General features: G+C 49.1%; 1 protein-coding gene across 1 annotated transcript in view; it reads left to right on the top strand.

Moving 5' to 3' along the window:
• The window catches only part of TBC1D22A (TBC1 domain family member 22A), a 355,202-nt gene that overhangs the window by 108,926 nt on the left and 230,330 nt on the right, over positions 1–15,946 (top strand). The window contains exons 6-7 of the mRNA XM_027595286.2: positions 2,520–2,648; positions 7,152–7,214. Of these exons, the coding sequence (XP_027451087.1) occupies positions 2,520–2,648; positions 7,152–7,214 (192 nt within the window). The remainder of the gene's footprint in view (positions 1–2,519; positions 2,649–7,151; positions 7,215–15,946) is intronic.

Raw genomic sequence — 15,946 nt, 5'->3', positions numbered from 1 at the left:
GGCTGGCACACTGAGGGGCTGGTTCTGACGGAGTCTCTTGCCAGGTGCTGCTGGAGCTCGGCGTGGCCAGCCCACCTCGGGTGTCGGGCTAAGCCTCCTGAGGAAGAGTTATCATCAAAGAGATGCTTGAGGGATGAGCAGGAGGTAGCCAGGTCAAGCTTTAAAACATCTAGGGAAGAAACAAGGAGAGAATCTTTCTTATATAGAAAAGAAGAAGCACTAAATATAAAAGAAAAACTTTGAAAACTTCTGCTGTTTGAGACAAAAAGGCCACAGATTAGGAGAATATAATCATGTATATTATGTGTCTAGACACAAAAACTCTGTCTAGAATAGAGAACCATAAAACTCACTAGAAGGACAAACAACTGGATTTAAAAAATGGGCAAAAGATTTGAACAGACCCTTCACCAAAGAAGAGAAGCAGTGGCAAATGGGTGCGTGAGATGTTCCTCTTTCATTTAGAGCCACTTAGTAGAATGGCTGATTGTTTTTTGAAGATTTTTTTTTAAAGAGATATTTTTTAAAGATTTTATTATTTTTTATTTTTTACATTTTTTTGGGTAAAAGAGTCTTGCTTTTTATTTTTTCCCCCCAAATTTTTAAATTCTAGTAGTTAACATACAGTGTAATATTGGTCTTGGGAATAGAACTTAGTGTTTTATCACTTACATTCAACACCCCGTGCGCATCCCAGCAAGTGCCCCCCTTCCTGCCCGTCTCCCGTCTAGCCCACCCCCACTCTCCTCCCTCCGTTAGCCCTGTTTGTTCTCTGTAGTTGAGAATCTCTCTCTCTCTCTCTCTCTCTTTTTAAAGATTTTGAGAGAGAGAGCACAAGCAAGGGAAGGGGCAGAGGCAGAGGGAGAAGCAGGCTCCCCCCTGAGCAGGGAGCCCGAGGCGGGGTTTGATCCCAGGACTCTGGGACCATGACCTGAGCTGAACGCAGATGCTTAACCGACTGAGCCACCCAGGCGCCCCTGTTAAGTGTCTCTTATGGTTTGCTTCCCTCTTCCCCCCCCTTCCTACGTGTTCATCTGTTTTGTTTCCTGTTGGAAACATATTCCACATATAACTGAAATCATATGGTATTTGTCTGTAAAGATTTTATTTATTTTTTAAAGTAATCTCTACACCCAACACGGAGCTTGAACTGACAACTCCGAGATCAAGAGATGCATGCTCCCCTGACTGAGCCAGCCAAGCACCCCCAGGACGGCTAATATTTAAAGAAGGACAATACTAAGTGTCAGGGAGGGTGTGGAGCATTTGAGATTCTTATACGCTGTTAGTTGGAATGTGAAACCATACGATCACTCTGTGGAAGGTCTGGCAGTTTCTTAGGAAGCGAAACATACAACTGCACAGTGAGCCAGTAAGTCCACCCCTAGGTGTGGAACCATGAGAAATCAAAGTGCATAGCCATAAAACCCTCGTACTAGAATATTTATAACAAGCTTTATTCATAATAGCCCCAAACTAGCACCAGCCCCGATGGTCAGTAACCAGGGTATGGCCCGACCAAGTGCCCCGTCCGTACCGCGGAATACTGCTCCCTAAGCCAAGGAAGTAACTGCTGGCTCACACTTCAGTTCAGATGAATCACAAAGACCGTGAGGCTGAGTGAAAACCAAGCGTGGGTCCCCAAAGGATTCTGTGTGCGTGACGTTCTAGGCCAGGCCTCAGTGCTTCCTAGTGAGGGGGCGAGCAGCTCCCCGGGCTCTCCAGTTGTGAGTGTGGGGATGGACTGCTGCGGGCACAGGGAGGGTTTTGGGGTGATAGAAATGCTCTGTCGCTTCACTGGGGTAGCAGTTACACAGCTGTGGACGCTCATCCAGGGTCACGGAACTATTTACTTAAAAGCGGCACATTTTATATGTGACATGTCAATGTTGATTTAAAAGGAGAAACAAAGAAATAAAAAGCATATAAAACACCAAGCAGTGTGGCCCTGAGTCTGGGCTCTTCATGACCACCCGGACCTGCCCAGCCCTTCTGGATTTGAGTTCACTTTATGTACTGGGGCTGCACTGCCAGGCGCCCAGCGGTCTCTGCAGAGAGGGGAACATTTGCATAGGTGACAGTCTGTACATGTGTGCGTGTATGCGTATTACATACACACGTACGCGTACAGGCCTCTGTTGTGTGTACATGTGAGCGTGCACATGCACACGTGTGTTCTGTTGTCATAAGACCTGCCGACTTCTGAATCCTTTGAGGCACACGAGGCATTTAGAGAGCTGGGGGCTCCTCTCAGTCCGGCTCTGGAAGAGCACGAAGGACCAGCCTGCCAGAGGCTGCAGCCTGGCTCCCACCCTGTGGCCGTGAGTCCCTGGTGGCTGGCCTGGCGAAGGCTGCGCATGTCCGAGCCTCAGAGGCCAGCCAGCTGATTTCCTTGATGTCTGTTTCTGTTTTCACAACTCATTATGCTCCCCCGTGTCCAATTTCAGAATCCCATTTCAGAATGGTGAATCCAGCGTTAACCATATACACTTTTTGTTTTTGTTCTTTTTCTCACACAGGGTTACCTTCCTGCCAATGTGGACCGAAGACCAGCCACTCTCCAGAGAAAACAGAAAGAGTATTTTGCTTTTATTGAGCACTATTACGACTCTCGGAATGATGATGTTCACCAGGACACCTACAGGCAGGTGAGCTCCTCTCCCCTGTTTCATGTTATGTGAAGAACTTTAACTTGGTAATGATTGGTAGGAGGGAGTGTTCTCTCTTGCGTGTCCCAAACTGGGTCACAGATTAGTGTTTTCTAATAACTAAACTTGAGAATAAATAACAGTATGATTTTAATAATAGTATTGCTATAACCATAATAATAGTACGCTTATGTCCGGCTCCTTCTAGGAAAGTGAAAAGGCTGTTTTTAATTGGAGTTACAAAATGGAAGCCTAAGATCCTTTGCCAGGACCCTAAGACCTGGCTCAGGAGTGGGGGTTACCTCTTGGCTCAGTGAGCTGCCGTCTGACTTGAAGGCTCGGGAGCAGGCATTTGCTGCTGGGCCGATCAGAGGAGAGTCTCTGTGGGCTGTGTGGGCGCGGGGCCCCCTGGGGCACTGGGGGACGGGATTTGGATGGACAAGGGCTGTGCTCGTCAGCTGGATTCGGGGGCACACAGCTCAGTCCATAGCAACACGTGTGGCCACTTTATCGTTTCTGCTGTTTAGTTTAATACAAAATGGGTATCATTATGGCTTCTTGAACAGTCCATTGACGAGATGGTGTATATAATGGGAAAAGTACTTAAAATTGATTTACAGTTCACAATACATTCAGAATTTACTATTAGCTTTTTGAGGGCTTTGTAATTCTGTCTTTGTAATATGTGAGAATTCAGAATGCTTTGTGCTGCATTCATTCATTCTCTTACTTATTTTTGTGCTGCATTTAAACAAAAAGGTCATTCTTAACTGGTAGCCCTGCCTCCTGTTTCTGAAATCAACTTCTGACTTTCCTGAGACTTGTCAGTACTGGATATTTCCTTTTGGAAATCCTTCTTCTAGGTGAAGGAGCCTTGCCGAATTTTTCTGCCTCAAATGTGGGCTATCCACGTCTCTCTGTCATTTCGGTATAGATCTGTTAGAAAGCTCCAAACACAGGCCTTCCCTCTGACTGATCACCAGAGTTTCTTTAAGGTAGGTTAATGGATTCTGGGGGAATATCTTCCTCATGGATGGGATGCAGTGGAGCTCGGAGGATTGTCCTGCTTGACAGTGAGGACCCAGAAGAGGGCAGGAACCCGCTTCTGTTGCCTCCTGGGGCGGGACCCTCAGCCTTGGGGCCCTCTGCCTCTGGCTCATCCTCTGCCTCGGGGCCCTCAGCCTCTGGCTCATCCTCAGCCTCGGGGCCCTCTGCCTCTGGCTCATCCTCTGCCTCTGGCCCCTCTGCCTCTGGCTCATCCTCTGCCTCGGGGCCCCTGCCTCTGGCTCATCCTCAGCCTCGGGGCCCTCTGCCTCTGGCTCATCCTCAGCCTCGGGGCCCTCTGCCTCTGGCTCATCCTCTGCCTCGGGGCCCCTGCCTCTGGCTCATCCTCAGCCTCGGGGCCCTCTGCCTCTGGCTCATCCTCAGCCTCGGGGCCCTCTGCCTCTGGCTCATCCTCTGCCTCGGGGCCCCTGCCTCTGGCTCATCCTCAGCCTCGGGGCCCTCTGCCTCTGGCTCATCCTCAGCCTCGGGGCTCTCTGCCTCTGGCTCATCCTCTGCCTCGGGGCCCCTGCCTCTGGCTCATCCTCTGCCTCGGGGCCCTCAGCCTCGGGGCCCTCAGCCTCAGGGCCCCTGCCTCTGGCTCATCCTCAGCCTCGGGGCCCCCTGCCTCTGGCTCATCCTCAGCCTCGGGGCCCCCTGCCTCTGGCTCATCCTCAGCCTCGGGGCCCTCTGCCTCTGGCTCATCCTCAGCCTCGGGGCCCCCTGCCTCTGGCTCATCCTCAGCCTCGGGGCCCTCTGCCTCTGGCTCATCCTCAGCCTCGGGGCCCTCTGCCTCTGGCTCATCCTCTGCCTCGGGGCCCCTGCCTCTGGCTCATCCTCTGCCTCGGGGCCCCTGCCTCTGGCTCATCCTCAGCCTCGGGGCCCTCTGCCTCTGGCGCATCCTCAGCCTCGGGGCCCCCTGCCTCTGGCTCATCCTCAGCCTCGGGGCCCTCTGCCTCTGGCTCATCCTCAGCCTCGGGGCCCTCTGCCTCTGGCTCATCCTCTGCCTCGGGGCCCCTGCCTCTGGCTCATCCTCAGCCTCGGGGCCCCTGCCTCTGGCTCATCCTCAGCCTCGGGGCCCTCTGCCTCTGGCTCATCCTCAGCCTCGGGGCCCTCTGCCTCTGGCTCATCCTCTGCCTCGGTGGCTACTAGGGCGTGAGAACCTGATGTGAGAGAGATTGCATTTGGATTTGGTCAGGGAAATATTAGGTTACCTGGTTTTTCTTTACACTTCACTCATTTTAGGGAATGGGCCAATTTGGTATTGTTTTGAATATGTGTTTCTCATGAATTTTCATTCACAGAAGACTTCCAAATGATGATACCAGCACCTATCTATAAGATTTACCAAGCTGTATTCTATTATGAATTTCATAAGGGAAAGTTAATTAAAAATGGGTTACATGCATCTTTCTTCAGTTACTATGATAGGTAATAAAAAGCTTCCATATTATTGTGAGTTCCCAGAATGTTTCTACATTAATATAGCTGAGAACAACGTAGCCCATGGCAGTTTGGTTGGCCTGCTGGCTTTGCAGACCCGCCCCCTGGAGGTGGACCCCGTGCTGTCTTTGCTGCTTTTGTCTCCGACACGCTGTTCTGTCCAGGCAGAGCCTGGGCTGGTCTGGGGCTTGGGCACCTGCTGTCTCCCTGCTGCCCGCTCCTGGTGGTTGCCCCGCCCTCCCACACTGCCAGGAGGTGGCAGGAGCGTGGGGCCGCGGCCTGCTTTCACATCCCTCTGTGTCCTCTGTCCGTGTGCTTAGTGTCTGGGGGAAGACGTCATGCCCAGAGCACACCGAGTCAGTCAGATTCAAGATTCATCTGGTGTGTTCTCCCTAGAAGGGAGGAGTTCTGCAGATCGTCTGGGCCTCCCTACATCTCGGTCCTGTACGTGGGGAGCAGGTGGCCTGGAGGGGCCCACAGAGCCGCTTGTGCCCAGCCTCGTGCAGCGGCCCCTCTCAGGTTGGACCTCCCCCTCCTGTTGGCACAGATGACGGTGGGTGGAGTTACGGTGCCTGCTCTCCTGGCCACTCAGAAGGCACATGATGGGCAGCTGTTGTGAAGGGGGCAGACGTGTGCCTGAGTTTGATGGCACGGGGGCAGTGTTCTGAGGGTGGCCCTTGAGGATGCCCTGGTGCAGGGGGTGCGATCGGGCTGGAATCCTCGGGCCCCCCAGGCTGGACGGTACGCCCCCCCCTCCCAGCCCCACTGCCCGCAGGCCTCCTTTGCACGTCGGGCCGCAGGCACGTCTCCGCTTCCTCGATCTTTCCCGGGCTGCTCAGAGGGCTTGGGGCCGATCGTTTCCTGTGTGGCTCTTGTCCGGCTCCTCACCTCTCACCTTCCTTCCCACCGTCCTTCATTGCTGCCCATGGCCTCTGCTCCCTGGATGCTGAGTCCACTGGCCCCCAGCTCCCTCCTGGTTCTCCCCCCTTGGCTGGGTGCTTCTGACCTGGTTCTGCCCTGAGGGAAGAGCCCCGGTCAGGAGCCCGTCAGTGGGGAGGCAGCCCCCACGCTTTAGAATGGCACGGTTGGCGGGGCTCCCTAGGCTGTCGATCCACCTTGTGCTGTCTTCACCAGTCACCCTTTGAGGTATGACGGGCACCTTCTGGACAAGGACGCCGAGTCCCAGGGCCTGAGTCCCAGGCTGGAGTGGTAATAAGGCAGAGTGTGGACACTGTCCTGGTCCCGTGGACAGGAGGATCCTTGTGGTCACGTACGAAGACGGGGACGGACCTGAATCGTAGATGCCCTCTTGGCATTAAAATGTGTACGTCTTCCTTCAGCAGACCTTTCCCTGGGTGATGGGGATGGTGACCGTGTTGGCCAGTGGGAGATATTTGTGTGGGGTATTAGGAGCCAGCCTGTGATGCCAGCTCAAGGCCTGAACGCTCTTACTTGGTCGCTGCTTGAACGGGGAGGTGTTTTCCTGTGCAGAGTGGGGGCCTTCGTGATGACTCAGGTCAGGCAAGGGCCAAGTAGGGATCAGCCGACACCAGCAGAGGTTTTCAAGTGCTTCCTTTGAGGAGTGCCCTGGACCCCACAGACTCTGTGAAGTGGAGAAGAATGTGGCCTGGGTGCCATGAAGAAGCGGTCACCGCCAAGAACTTGTCCCTGAGGTGCTCCCCGTGTCCGGGGCTGGAAATCAATGTTTACTAAGTGCTATGGATTATGTTGCTAAAGAGCTGAGGGCCGCTCTCTTCCTAATCACGCAGCAGCAACTGTTTGGTTGGGAAGTGTCAGGCAAGCCTTCACGCTGGGACTCGGGGAGCCCCATTCAGGTAGAACCGGCCACCTCCTCTGGAGCCGAACTCGGTGACATAAGGAATTCGTGTTTTCAGAGTGGGAGCAGCTTAGAGTCCAGAGTAAATTCATTGCTATTGTTAAGGATTGCTATTTTAATCGCATGCTTATAATGACATTTGTCATCTTGTAAAGTAATACGTCTTTCTCCTGCATCTCCAGATCCACATAGACATCCCTCGAATGAGTCCAGAAGCATTAATACTTCAACCCAAAGTGACAGAGGTAAGAGCTGGGGATCTGGAAATGCCTGTGGGGAGGGCGTTTCCTCTGTCGGGGTGGCGGGTTCCCACGGAACTAGTGAGATGGTTGGTGCAGTTGGGGTGCTTACCCATCACAGGTTTGGGGGTAGCCCTTGTGAACATAGTCCCGGACAAGAATCGCTGATTGTTCTTAAAATAGTTTGTGTGTAATACTGATGCATATAAAGGGTACAGGCATGTGTAGATGGAGCACATACACTCGAGTCCATCCCCACTGAGGGCCGGGAACCCCGCTCGCGTGGGACCATCGTGTTGGAGCTGCTCCTGGTTCTCACACTGCCCTCAAAGGGCCCCCAGGACATGACCCACCTCCTGACTCTGTGATTCCCCACGACCTCAGCGCGTGTCGTGCGGTGGTGTGGTCAGTCCGTGTCCAGGAAGCGGTGGGGGCCGCGTCCTTCCTCCAGTAGAGCCTTGTCCTTCTGCAGCTGGTGGTTTTCTTCCATGTTATTCTCTCAGATTCATCCAGTCTTGTGTCTGCTTGTGTAACAGTCCATCATTTAAATATCGCACACTTTCTGCAGCCTCTTCCCGTTGTCAGGTATTTGGGTGGTGTCTCATGTTCTGTGCTCGGGACCTTCAGGCACTTTCTTGCAGGTGTCCACGGGCCGGAGTTTCTCTGGGGCACTGCCGTAGACGTGAACTGGTTGTGTGCTGGGGTGTGAGCCTGTTGAACCCGCAGGCTGGTGTCAGCTGCTCCCAGGTGGGCTGTGCTCCTCGAGAGCTCGCCTGCGGAATGTGAGTCCCGCGCTCCGCATCTCCACCAGCACTTCCCACTTGGTGTCCCTCCGGCAGGCATTCTTGTGGTGGCCTTCATCTGCATGTCTCTTGTCCAGGTGGCAGCAAGCACCTCTCCCTGGATTTATGGGCTCCTGTCTTGCCTGTTCTGCGAGATGCTTGTTTCTGTCTTTTGCCCGTTTTTTTGGGGGTTGTTGATCTAATTTTTTACCGGCTGCTGATCTTTATATGTTAAGGATTCTAAATCTTTGTCAGTTTGCGGGTCACACGCGTCCTCTTCAATGCCGTGGCCGCTTCTCACTTCCTTCTTGGCGGCTTTTGGGGACCAGAAGTTCCTTGTTTCCATGTGGTCGAACTTCTCCGTCTCTTCAGATGTTCCACGCATCTGTCGTTGCCTGCTGTGCACGATGTGAGGTAGGAATCCAGTGAACTTGCCCATGGAGTGACCCGTCGGGCCCGGCCCTGTGCATGGCCGCCACCTTGTCTGCCTGCGTTTGCAGCCTCCCTTATACATGTGTTTCCGTGGTCTCTGTTTTGGCCCAGAATTCAAGGTGTCTTCCCTCAACACTACATTGGCCAGTGAGTTCAGCTGCGTCCTGAGTGGCCCTGAATGCGGGTGGAGCCCCAGCCCCTCCTTTGCTGGTAGGCCTCAGGCCCTGGCACGCCCACCTGAGCCTCACGGTCAGATGGCCCCAGCTTCTGTGTGCCCCGTTGGTGTTTACTGTCTGCTGGTTGTGTGGTGGCAGTTGCACAGAGTCTGGAGACCAGTTTGGGAGGATGGACGTCTTGGTGAAACCCAGTCTCCCTTGTCACCAACGTGTGGATTCTCCATGTTCTAGGCCATTTCAGTGTAGTTTTAGAATGTACTCCATAAAAGGTCTTGTGTGTGTTTTATTAGATTCATTCTTAATTATCATATTTTTTGCTGCTATTATAAACAGTATCTCTTTAAAATGGATTTTTTTTACCGTTTGAAGTATTTTCTTTGCATCTTGATTGCTCCCCTAAATGCACTTTTATTTTTTTTTAATTTTATTATGTTATGTTAGTCACGATACAGCACATCATTAGTTTTTGATGTGGTGATCCACGATCCATTGTTTTCGTATAACACCCAGTGCTCCATGCAGTACGTGCCCTCCTTAATACCCATCACCGGGCTAACCCATCCCCCCACCCCCTCCCCTCTAGAACCCTGTTTGTTTCTCCGAGTCCATCGTCTCTCATGGTTTGTCTCTCCCTCCGATTACCCCCCTCAGTTTTCCCTTCCTTCTCCTAATGTCCTCCCTGCTATTCCTTATGTTCCACAAATAAGTGAAACCATATGATAATTGACTTTCTCTGCTTGACTTGTTTCACTTAGCATCATCTCCTCCAGTCCCATCCAAGTTTGTGTAAAAGTTGGGTATTCATCCTTTCTGGTGGCTGAGTAATAGTCCATCGTATATACGGACCACATCTTTATCCATTCATCTGTTGAAGGGCATCTCGGCTCTTTCCACAGTTCGGCTATTGTGGACATTGCAGCTCTGAACATTGGGGTGCAGATGGCCCTTCTTTTCACTACATCTGTGTCTTTGGGGTAAATACCCAGGAGTGCAATTGCTGGGTCATAGGGTAGCTCTATTTTTAAGTTTTTGAGGAACCTCCATACTGTTTTCCAAGCAGCTGCACCAACTTGCATTCCCACCAACAGTGTAAGAGGGTTCCCCTTTCTCCACAACCTCTCCAACATTTGTTGTTTCTTTCCCTGTCCATTTTTGCCATTCTAACTGGTGTAAGGTGGTATATCTCCATGTGGTTTTGATTTGAATTTCCCTGATGGCTAATGATGATGAACATTTTTTCATGTGTCTGTTGGCCATTTGTATGTCTTCTTCAGAGAAGTGTCTTTTCATATCTTCTGCCCACTTTTTGACTTGAGTATTTGTTTTTTGGGTGTTGAGTTTGAGAAGTTCTTTATAGATCTTGGATACCAGCCCTTTATCTGTAGTGTCATTTGCAAATATCTTCTCCCATTCCGTGGGTTGCCTCTTTGTTTTGTTGACTGTTTCCTTTGCTGTGCAGAAGCTGTTTATCTTGATGAAGTCCCAAAAGGTCATTTTTGCTTTTGTTTCACTAGCTTTTGGAGATGTATCTTGAAAGAAGTTGCTGTGGGCTATGTCAAAGAGGTTACTGCCTATGTTCTCCTCTAGGATTTTGATGGATTCCCGTCTCACATTGAGGTCTTTCATCCATTTTGAATTTATCTTTGTGTGTGGTGTTAGAGAATGGTCGAGTTTCATTCTTCTGCATGTGGCTGTCCAATTTTCCCAGCACCATTTATTGAAGAGACTGTCTTTTTTCCATTGCGTGTTTTGTCCTGCTTTATCAAAGATTATTTGACCATAGAGTTGAGGTCCGTATATGGGCTCTCTATTCTGTTCCATTGGTCTATATGTCTGTTTTTGTGCTAGTACCATGCTCTCCTGGTGATCATGGCTTTGTAATACAGCTTGAAATCGGGCAACGTGATGCCCCCAGCTTTGTTTTTCTTTTTCGACATTTCCTTGGTGACTCGGGGTCTTTTCTGATTCCATACAAATTTTAGGATTATTTGTTCCAACACTTTGAAAAATGTCATTGGAATTTTGATTGAGATGGCATTGAAGGTATAGATTGCTCTGGGTAGCATAGACATTTTAACAATGTTTATTCTTCCGATCCATGAGCATGGAATATTTTTCCATCTTTTTGTGTCGTCTTCAGTTTCTTTCATGAGTGTTCTGTAGTTCCTAGAGTATAGATCCTTTACCTCTTTGGTTAGGTTTGTTCCGAGGTATCTTATAGTTTTTGGTGCTATTGTAAATGGAATCGTTTCCCTAATTTCTCTTTCTACAGTTGCGTTGTTAGTGTATAAGAAAGCAACTGATTTCTGTGCGTTGAGTTTGTATCCTGCCACATTACTGAATTGCTGTATGAGTTCTGGTAATTGGGGGGTGGAGTCTTTTGGGTTTTCCACATAAAGTATCATGTCGTCTGCGAAAAGAGAGTTGACTTCTTCTTTGCCAATTTGAATACCTTTTATTTCTTTTTGTTGTCTGATTGCTGTTGCTAGGACTTCTAGTACTGTGTTGAACAATAGTGGCGAGAGCGGGCATCCTTGACGTGTTCCTGATCTTAAGGGAAAGGCTCTCAGCTTTTCCCCATTGAGGATGATATTCGCTGTGGGTTTTTCATAGATGGATTTTATGAACTTGAGGAATGTTCCCTCTATCCCTGTACTCTGAAGAGTTTTAATCAGGAAAGGATGTTGTATTTTGTCAAATGCTTTTTCTGCATCAATTGAGAGGACCATATGGTTCTTCTCCCTCCTCTTATTAATGTGTTCTATCACATTGATTGATTTGCGAATGTTGAACCACCCTTGCATCCCGGGGATAAATCCCACTTGGTCATGGTGGATGATGCTTTAATGTATTGTTGGATTCAATTAGCTAGGATCTTGTTGAGGATTTTGGAATCCATATTCATCAAGGATATCGGTCTGAAATTCTTTTTGATGGGGTCTTTGCCTGGTTTGGGGATTAAGGTAATGCTGGCCTCAAAGAATGATTTTGGAAGTTTTCCTTCTGTTTCTATTTTTTGAAACAGCTTCAGTAGAATAGGTATTATTTCTTCTTTGAATGTTTGGTAGAATTCCCCAGGGAATCCATCAGGTCCTGGACTCTCGTTTTTTGGGAGGTTTTGGATCACTGCTTCAATCTCGTTACTGGTTATTGGCCTAGTCAGGTTGTCAGTTTCTTCCTGTTTCAGTCTTGGCAGTTTATAGGTTTCCAGGAAGGCCTCCATTTCATCCAGATTGCTCAGTTTATTGGCATATAGTTGTTGATAATAATTTCTAATAATTGTTTCTATTTCCTTCGTGTTAGTTGTGATCTCTCCCCTTTCATTCATAATTTTATTAATTTGGGTCCTTTCTCTTTTCTTTTGGATAAGTCTGGCCAGTGGTTTATAGATCTTATTAATTCTTTCAAAGAATCAACTTCTAGTTTCGTTGATCTGATCTACTGTGTTTCTGGTTTCTAATTCATTGATCTCTGCTCTGATTTTGATTATTTCTCTTCTAATGCATGGCTTAGGCATCGTTTGTTGCTTTTTCTCTAGTCCTTTAAGGTGTAGAGTTAGTTGGTGAATTTGGGATTTTTCTATTTTTTTGAGTGAGGCTTGGATGGCTATGTATTTCCCCCTTAGGACCGCCTTTGCGGTATCCCATAGGTTTTGGACCGATGTGTTTCGTTCTCATTGATTTCCATGAATTGTTTAAGTTCTTCTTTGATTTCCTGGTTGACCCAAACATTCTTGAGCAGAGTGGTCTTTAGCTTCCAAGTGTTTGAATTTCTGCCAAATTTTTTCTTGTGATTGAGTTCCAGTTTTAAAGCATTGTGGTCTGAGAATATGCAGGGAATAATCTCAATCTTTTGGTATTGGTTGAGACCTGATTTGTGACCCAGTATGTGGTCTAGTCTGGAGAAAGTTCCATGTGCACTCGAGAAGAATGAGTATTCTGTTGTTTTAGGGTGGAATGTTCTGTAAATATCTATGGGGTCCATCTGATCCAGTGTATCATTCAAAGCTCTTGTTTCCTTGTTGATTTCGTGCTTAGATGATCTGTCCATTGCTGAGAGTAGAGTATTGAGGTCTCCTACAATTAACGTATTGTTATCAATATGACTCTTTATTTTGGTTAACAGTTGGCTTATGTAGATGGCTGCTCCCATGTTAGGGGCATAGATATTTACAATTGTTAGATCTTCTTGTTGGATAGACCCTTTAAGAACGATATAGTGTCCTTCTGTGTCTCTAATTACAGACTTCAGTTTAAAATCTAATTTGTCTGATAAAAGAATTGCTACCCCAGCTTTCTTTTGAGGTCCACTGGCATGGAAGATGGATCTCCATCCCTTCACTTTCAGTCTGGATATATCTTTAGGTTCAAAATGAGTCTCTTGTAGGCAGCATATGGATGGGTCCTGTCTTTTTATCCAGTCTGCAACCCTGTGCCGTTTTTTGGGAGCATTTAGGCCATTCACGTTGAGAGTGATTATTGAAAGGTATGAATTAATTGTCATCATGTTGCCTGCGAAGACGTTGTTTTTATAGAATGTCCCTGTAAATTTCTGTTGTAATCACTCTTGGGGTCTTTCTCCTTTTATAGAACCCCCCCTCTTAGTATTTCTTGCAGGGCCGGCTTAGTGGTCACATATTCTTTCAGTTTCTGCCACTCGTGGAAGATCTGCATCTCTCCATCCATTCTAAATGAAAGCCTTGCCGGATAAAGTATTCTTGGCTGCATGTTCTTCTCCTTTAGTACCCTGAATATGTCTTGCCAGGCCTTTCTGGCTTGCCAGGTCTCTGTGGATAGGTCTGACGTTATTCTGATGTTCCTCCCTCTGTACGTAAGGAATCTCTTCCCCCTAACTGCCCTTAAGATGGTTTCCTTGGTTCTAAGATTTGCGAGTTTTACTATTACATGCCGGGGTGTTGGCCTGTTTTCCTTGATCTTGGGAGGGGTCCTCTCTGCCTCGAGGACACGAATGTTTGTTTTCCTTTCCCAGATTAGGGAAGTTCTCAGCTACGATTTGCTCAAATACATCTTGTAGTCCTCTCTCTCTCTCCACTCCCTCCGGGATTCCAATTATTCTGACATTGGAACGCTTCATGGTGTCACATATTTCTCTGATTCTATTTTCATGGATTCTGAGTTGTTTTTCCCTGGCCTCCTCTTTTCCCTTTTTATCTATTATATTGTCTTCCAGGTTGCTTATTTGTTCTTCTGCCTCACTTACCCTAGCTGTTAGATTATCTAGATTGGATTGGATCTCATTGATAGCATTTTTAAGTTCTGCCAATTCAGCTTTCATTTCTGCCCTTAGAGACTCTATGTTGCCATTAATTGATTTCTCCATTCTAGCCATTGTCTTCACCGTTGCTAGCCTGAATTCCATCTCCGACATCTTGGTTATATCTGCATCCATTTGTAAATCTGCAGCATAAGTCATGATCTCTGAGTCTTTTCCATTTTGGGGGCTCCTCCTCCTAGTCACTGTTAATGGGTGTTTGAGGGAATGTATAGAGTCCAAATCATTGACCAGAACCCATGCAAGATGCACCTGTTTTCTTGGGACCTTAGGGTTGATGGCCTCTTGTTTTCCCAGCCTGTCTTCTGGGGGAGGGGCCTGCCTTGCTGTTACTCAGGCAGCCCTGTTTGGGCAGGGTTGCCCTGCCCCCCTGTGGCAGGGGATGGGCTCAGCGGGGATCAGTTTTTGGGGGCTTTTGTTCTCTGGCGGCTTTCCCTGGTGGGGCTTTCCCTGGTGGCTTTCCGTGTCTCTTTCACTAGTCGGAGCAGAAGACACCGTTTCCAACCCTCTGCCTCAGAGCAGAGAGACTGTAGTCTGTTCTTCAGTGAGCTCTCCAGGCCACACCGTCTCCGTTTCTGTCTGTGCTGCTATAAACTGCAGGGGCCTGGGTTGTGCGCCCCTCCGCAGCGCCCCCAGTCCTGCCTCCAGGTCGGAGCAGTCTCTGCCCTTTGTGCTTCTAAAACCTCCAGCTGCTCCCAGCTCGCACACGTGTGACCCCGCAGCTCTTGGTTTCTGCCCAGGGGGCTGCCCTAAAGTCCTTTCCTGCTGCTAGGGGTCTGGGAGTTTGTGCCCCATCCTGCATGGGAGGCCGTCGCTCAGCGGTGGTGCAGGATCCCCACGGCCAGGCTCCCTCCCGCTGCCGTTTATCCTCCGATATCTGCCCCTGGAATCAGGGCTCCCTGCTTTGTACCTTGAAACCAACCGCCTGCGATATTCTGTTTGTAGAGATCCAGATCTTCTTACATCTCAGGCTGGTTTCGTGGGTGCTCAGGGTGGTCTGGCAGATATCCAGCTCAATTCCGGGGTCCAGTTGAAATAGGGTTCCCTACTCCTCTGCCATCTTTCCTCATTTTTTTTTTTTAAGATTTTATTTATTTATTAGAGAGAGAGAGCTCGTGCACCCGTGCTAGTAGGGGAAGGACAGAAGCTCCTAAATGCACTTTTAAACTTTGCTGTCTCTTGTATGTTTGGTAAGTTTGTTGAACAAAAATCCTGGATGATGAAAGCAAAAGTACTTCTAGATTATAGAACACAAAAGGAGAAAATTAGTCTTCCACAGAAGTAGTCATTTTGAGACACTTCTTTTTGATTGTCTTTTTTAGCAGTTGTACTTACTGTATCTGGGAGACAAGAGATAAGATATTGTTATCTCTTTCTTTACTTATTTTATGTAATGGAAGATGGAGTCAGCCATAGACCTTTGGTTTATTTCATTTTTATATTTTTCCCAACACTTGACACCTTCCTTGCCGAGCTGAGCTCACAGACTCTTGGTTCTGGAGCCGGGATGCAGTCACCGGCAGTTGGTGTTGATGGTCTACTTGTCTGTGACGTCCTGGGACCCTGGTTCCATTGCTTTGAGGTGCCTCTTCCCTGGCAGCCGGTCTCTCTGTTAAACAGTTTCTTGCTCTGTGCTCGTGTGTGTCCCCTGGAGCTGCAGACCCTGCCCAGGCCCCCGCTCAGCAGGGCAGTGCCACCCGAGGGGCTGCTGGGCTCCTGGGCTCCCCGGGAGGACATGGGGCTCAGGCAGGCTGCCACATGCAGGAGAGGGCCATTTGGGCCCAGTTCTGGGTGTGCAGGGAGTGAGGTGATAAGCAAGGGGCTTTAGGAAAGTTATGGCCTTGTGACCGGCAGTAGGCAGACCCGGCTCTAGTTTCTGGCATTGTGGAGGCTTGGCTCAGGGGCTTCTGCAACAGTTGGTGGCCTGACCGCACAGAAGGGTGTTCTTGTCTCAGGCACGGGCTCGCTGGCCGTGGGGTGGCTGCTCCTCTGTGCTTGGCCTCCCCCTCGTGGCCCCAGCTGGCTGCTCTGTCTAGCTCTCTGCATCACGTTTGTC

The sequence above is a fragment of the Zalophus californianus genome, chromosome 9, assembly GCF_009762305.2.
Source record: "Zalophus californianus isolate mZalCal1 chromosome 9, mZalCal1.pri.v2, whole genome shotgun sequence".
NCBI lineage: Eukaryota > Metazoa > Chordata > Mammalia > Carnivora > Otariidae > Zalophus > Zalophus californianus.
Note: the sequence above shows the minus strand (reverse complement) of the source record. Positions and strands in the feature narration are given on the sequence as shown.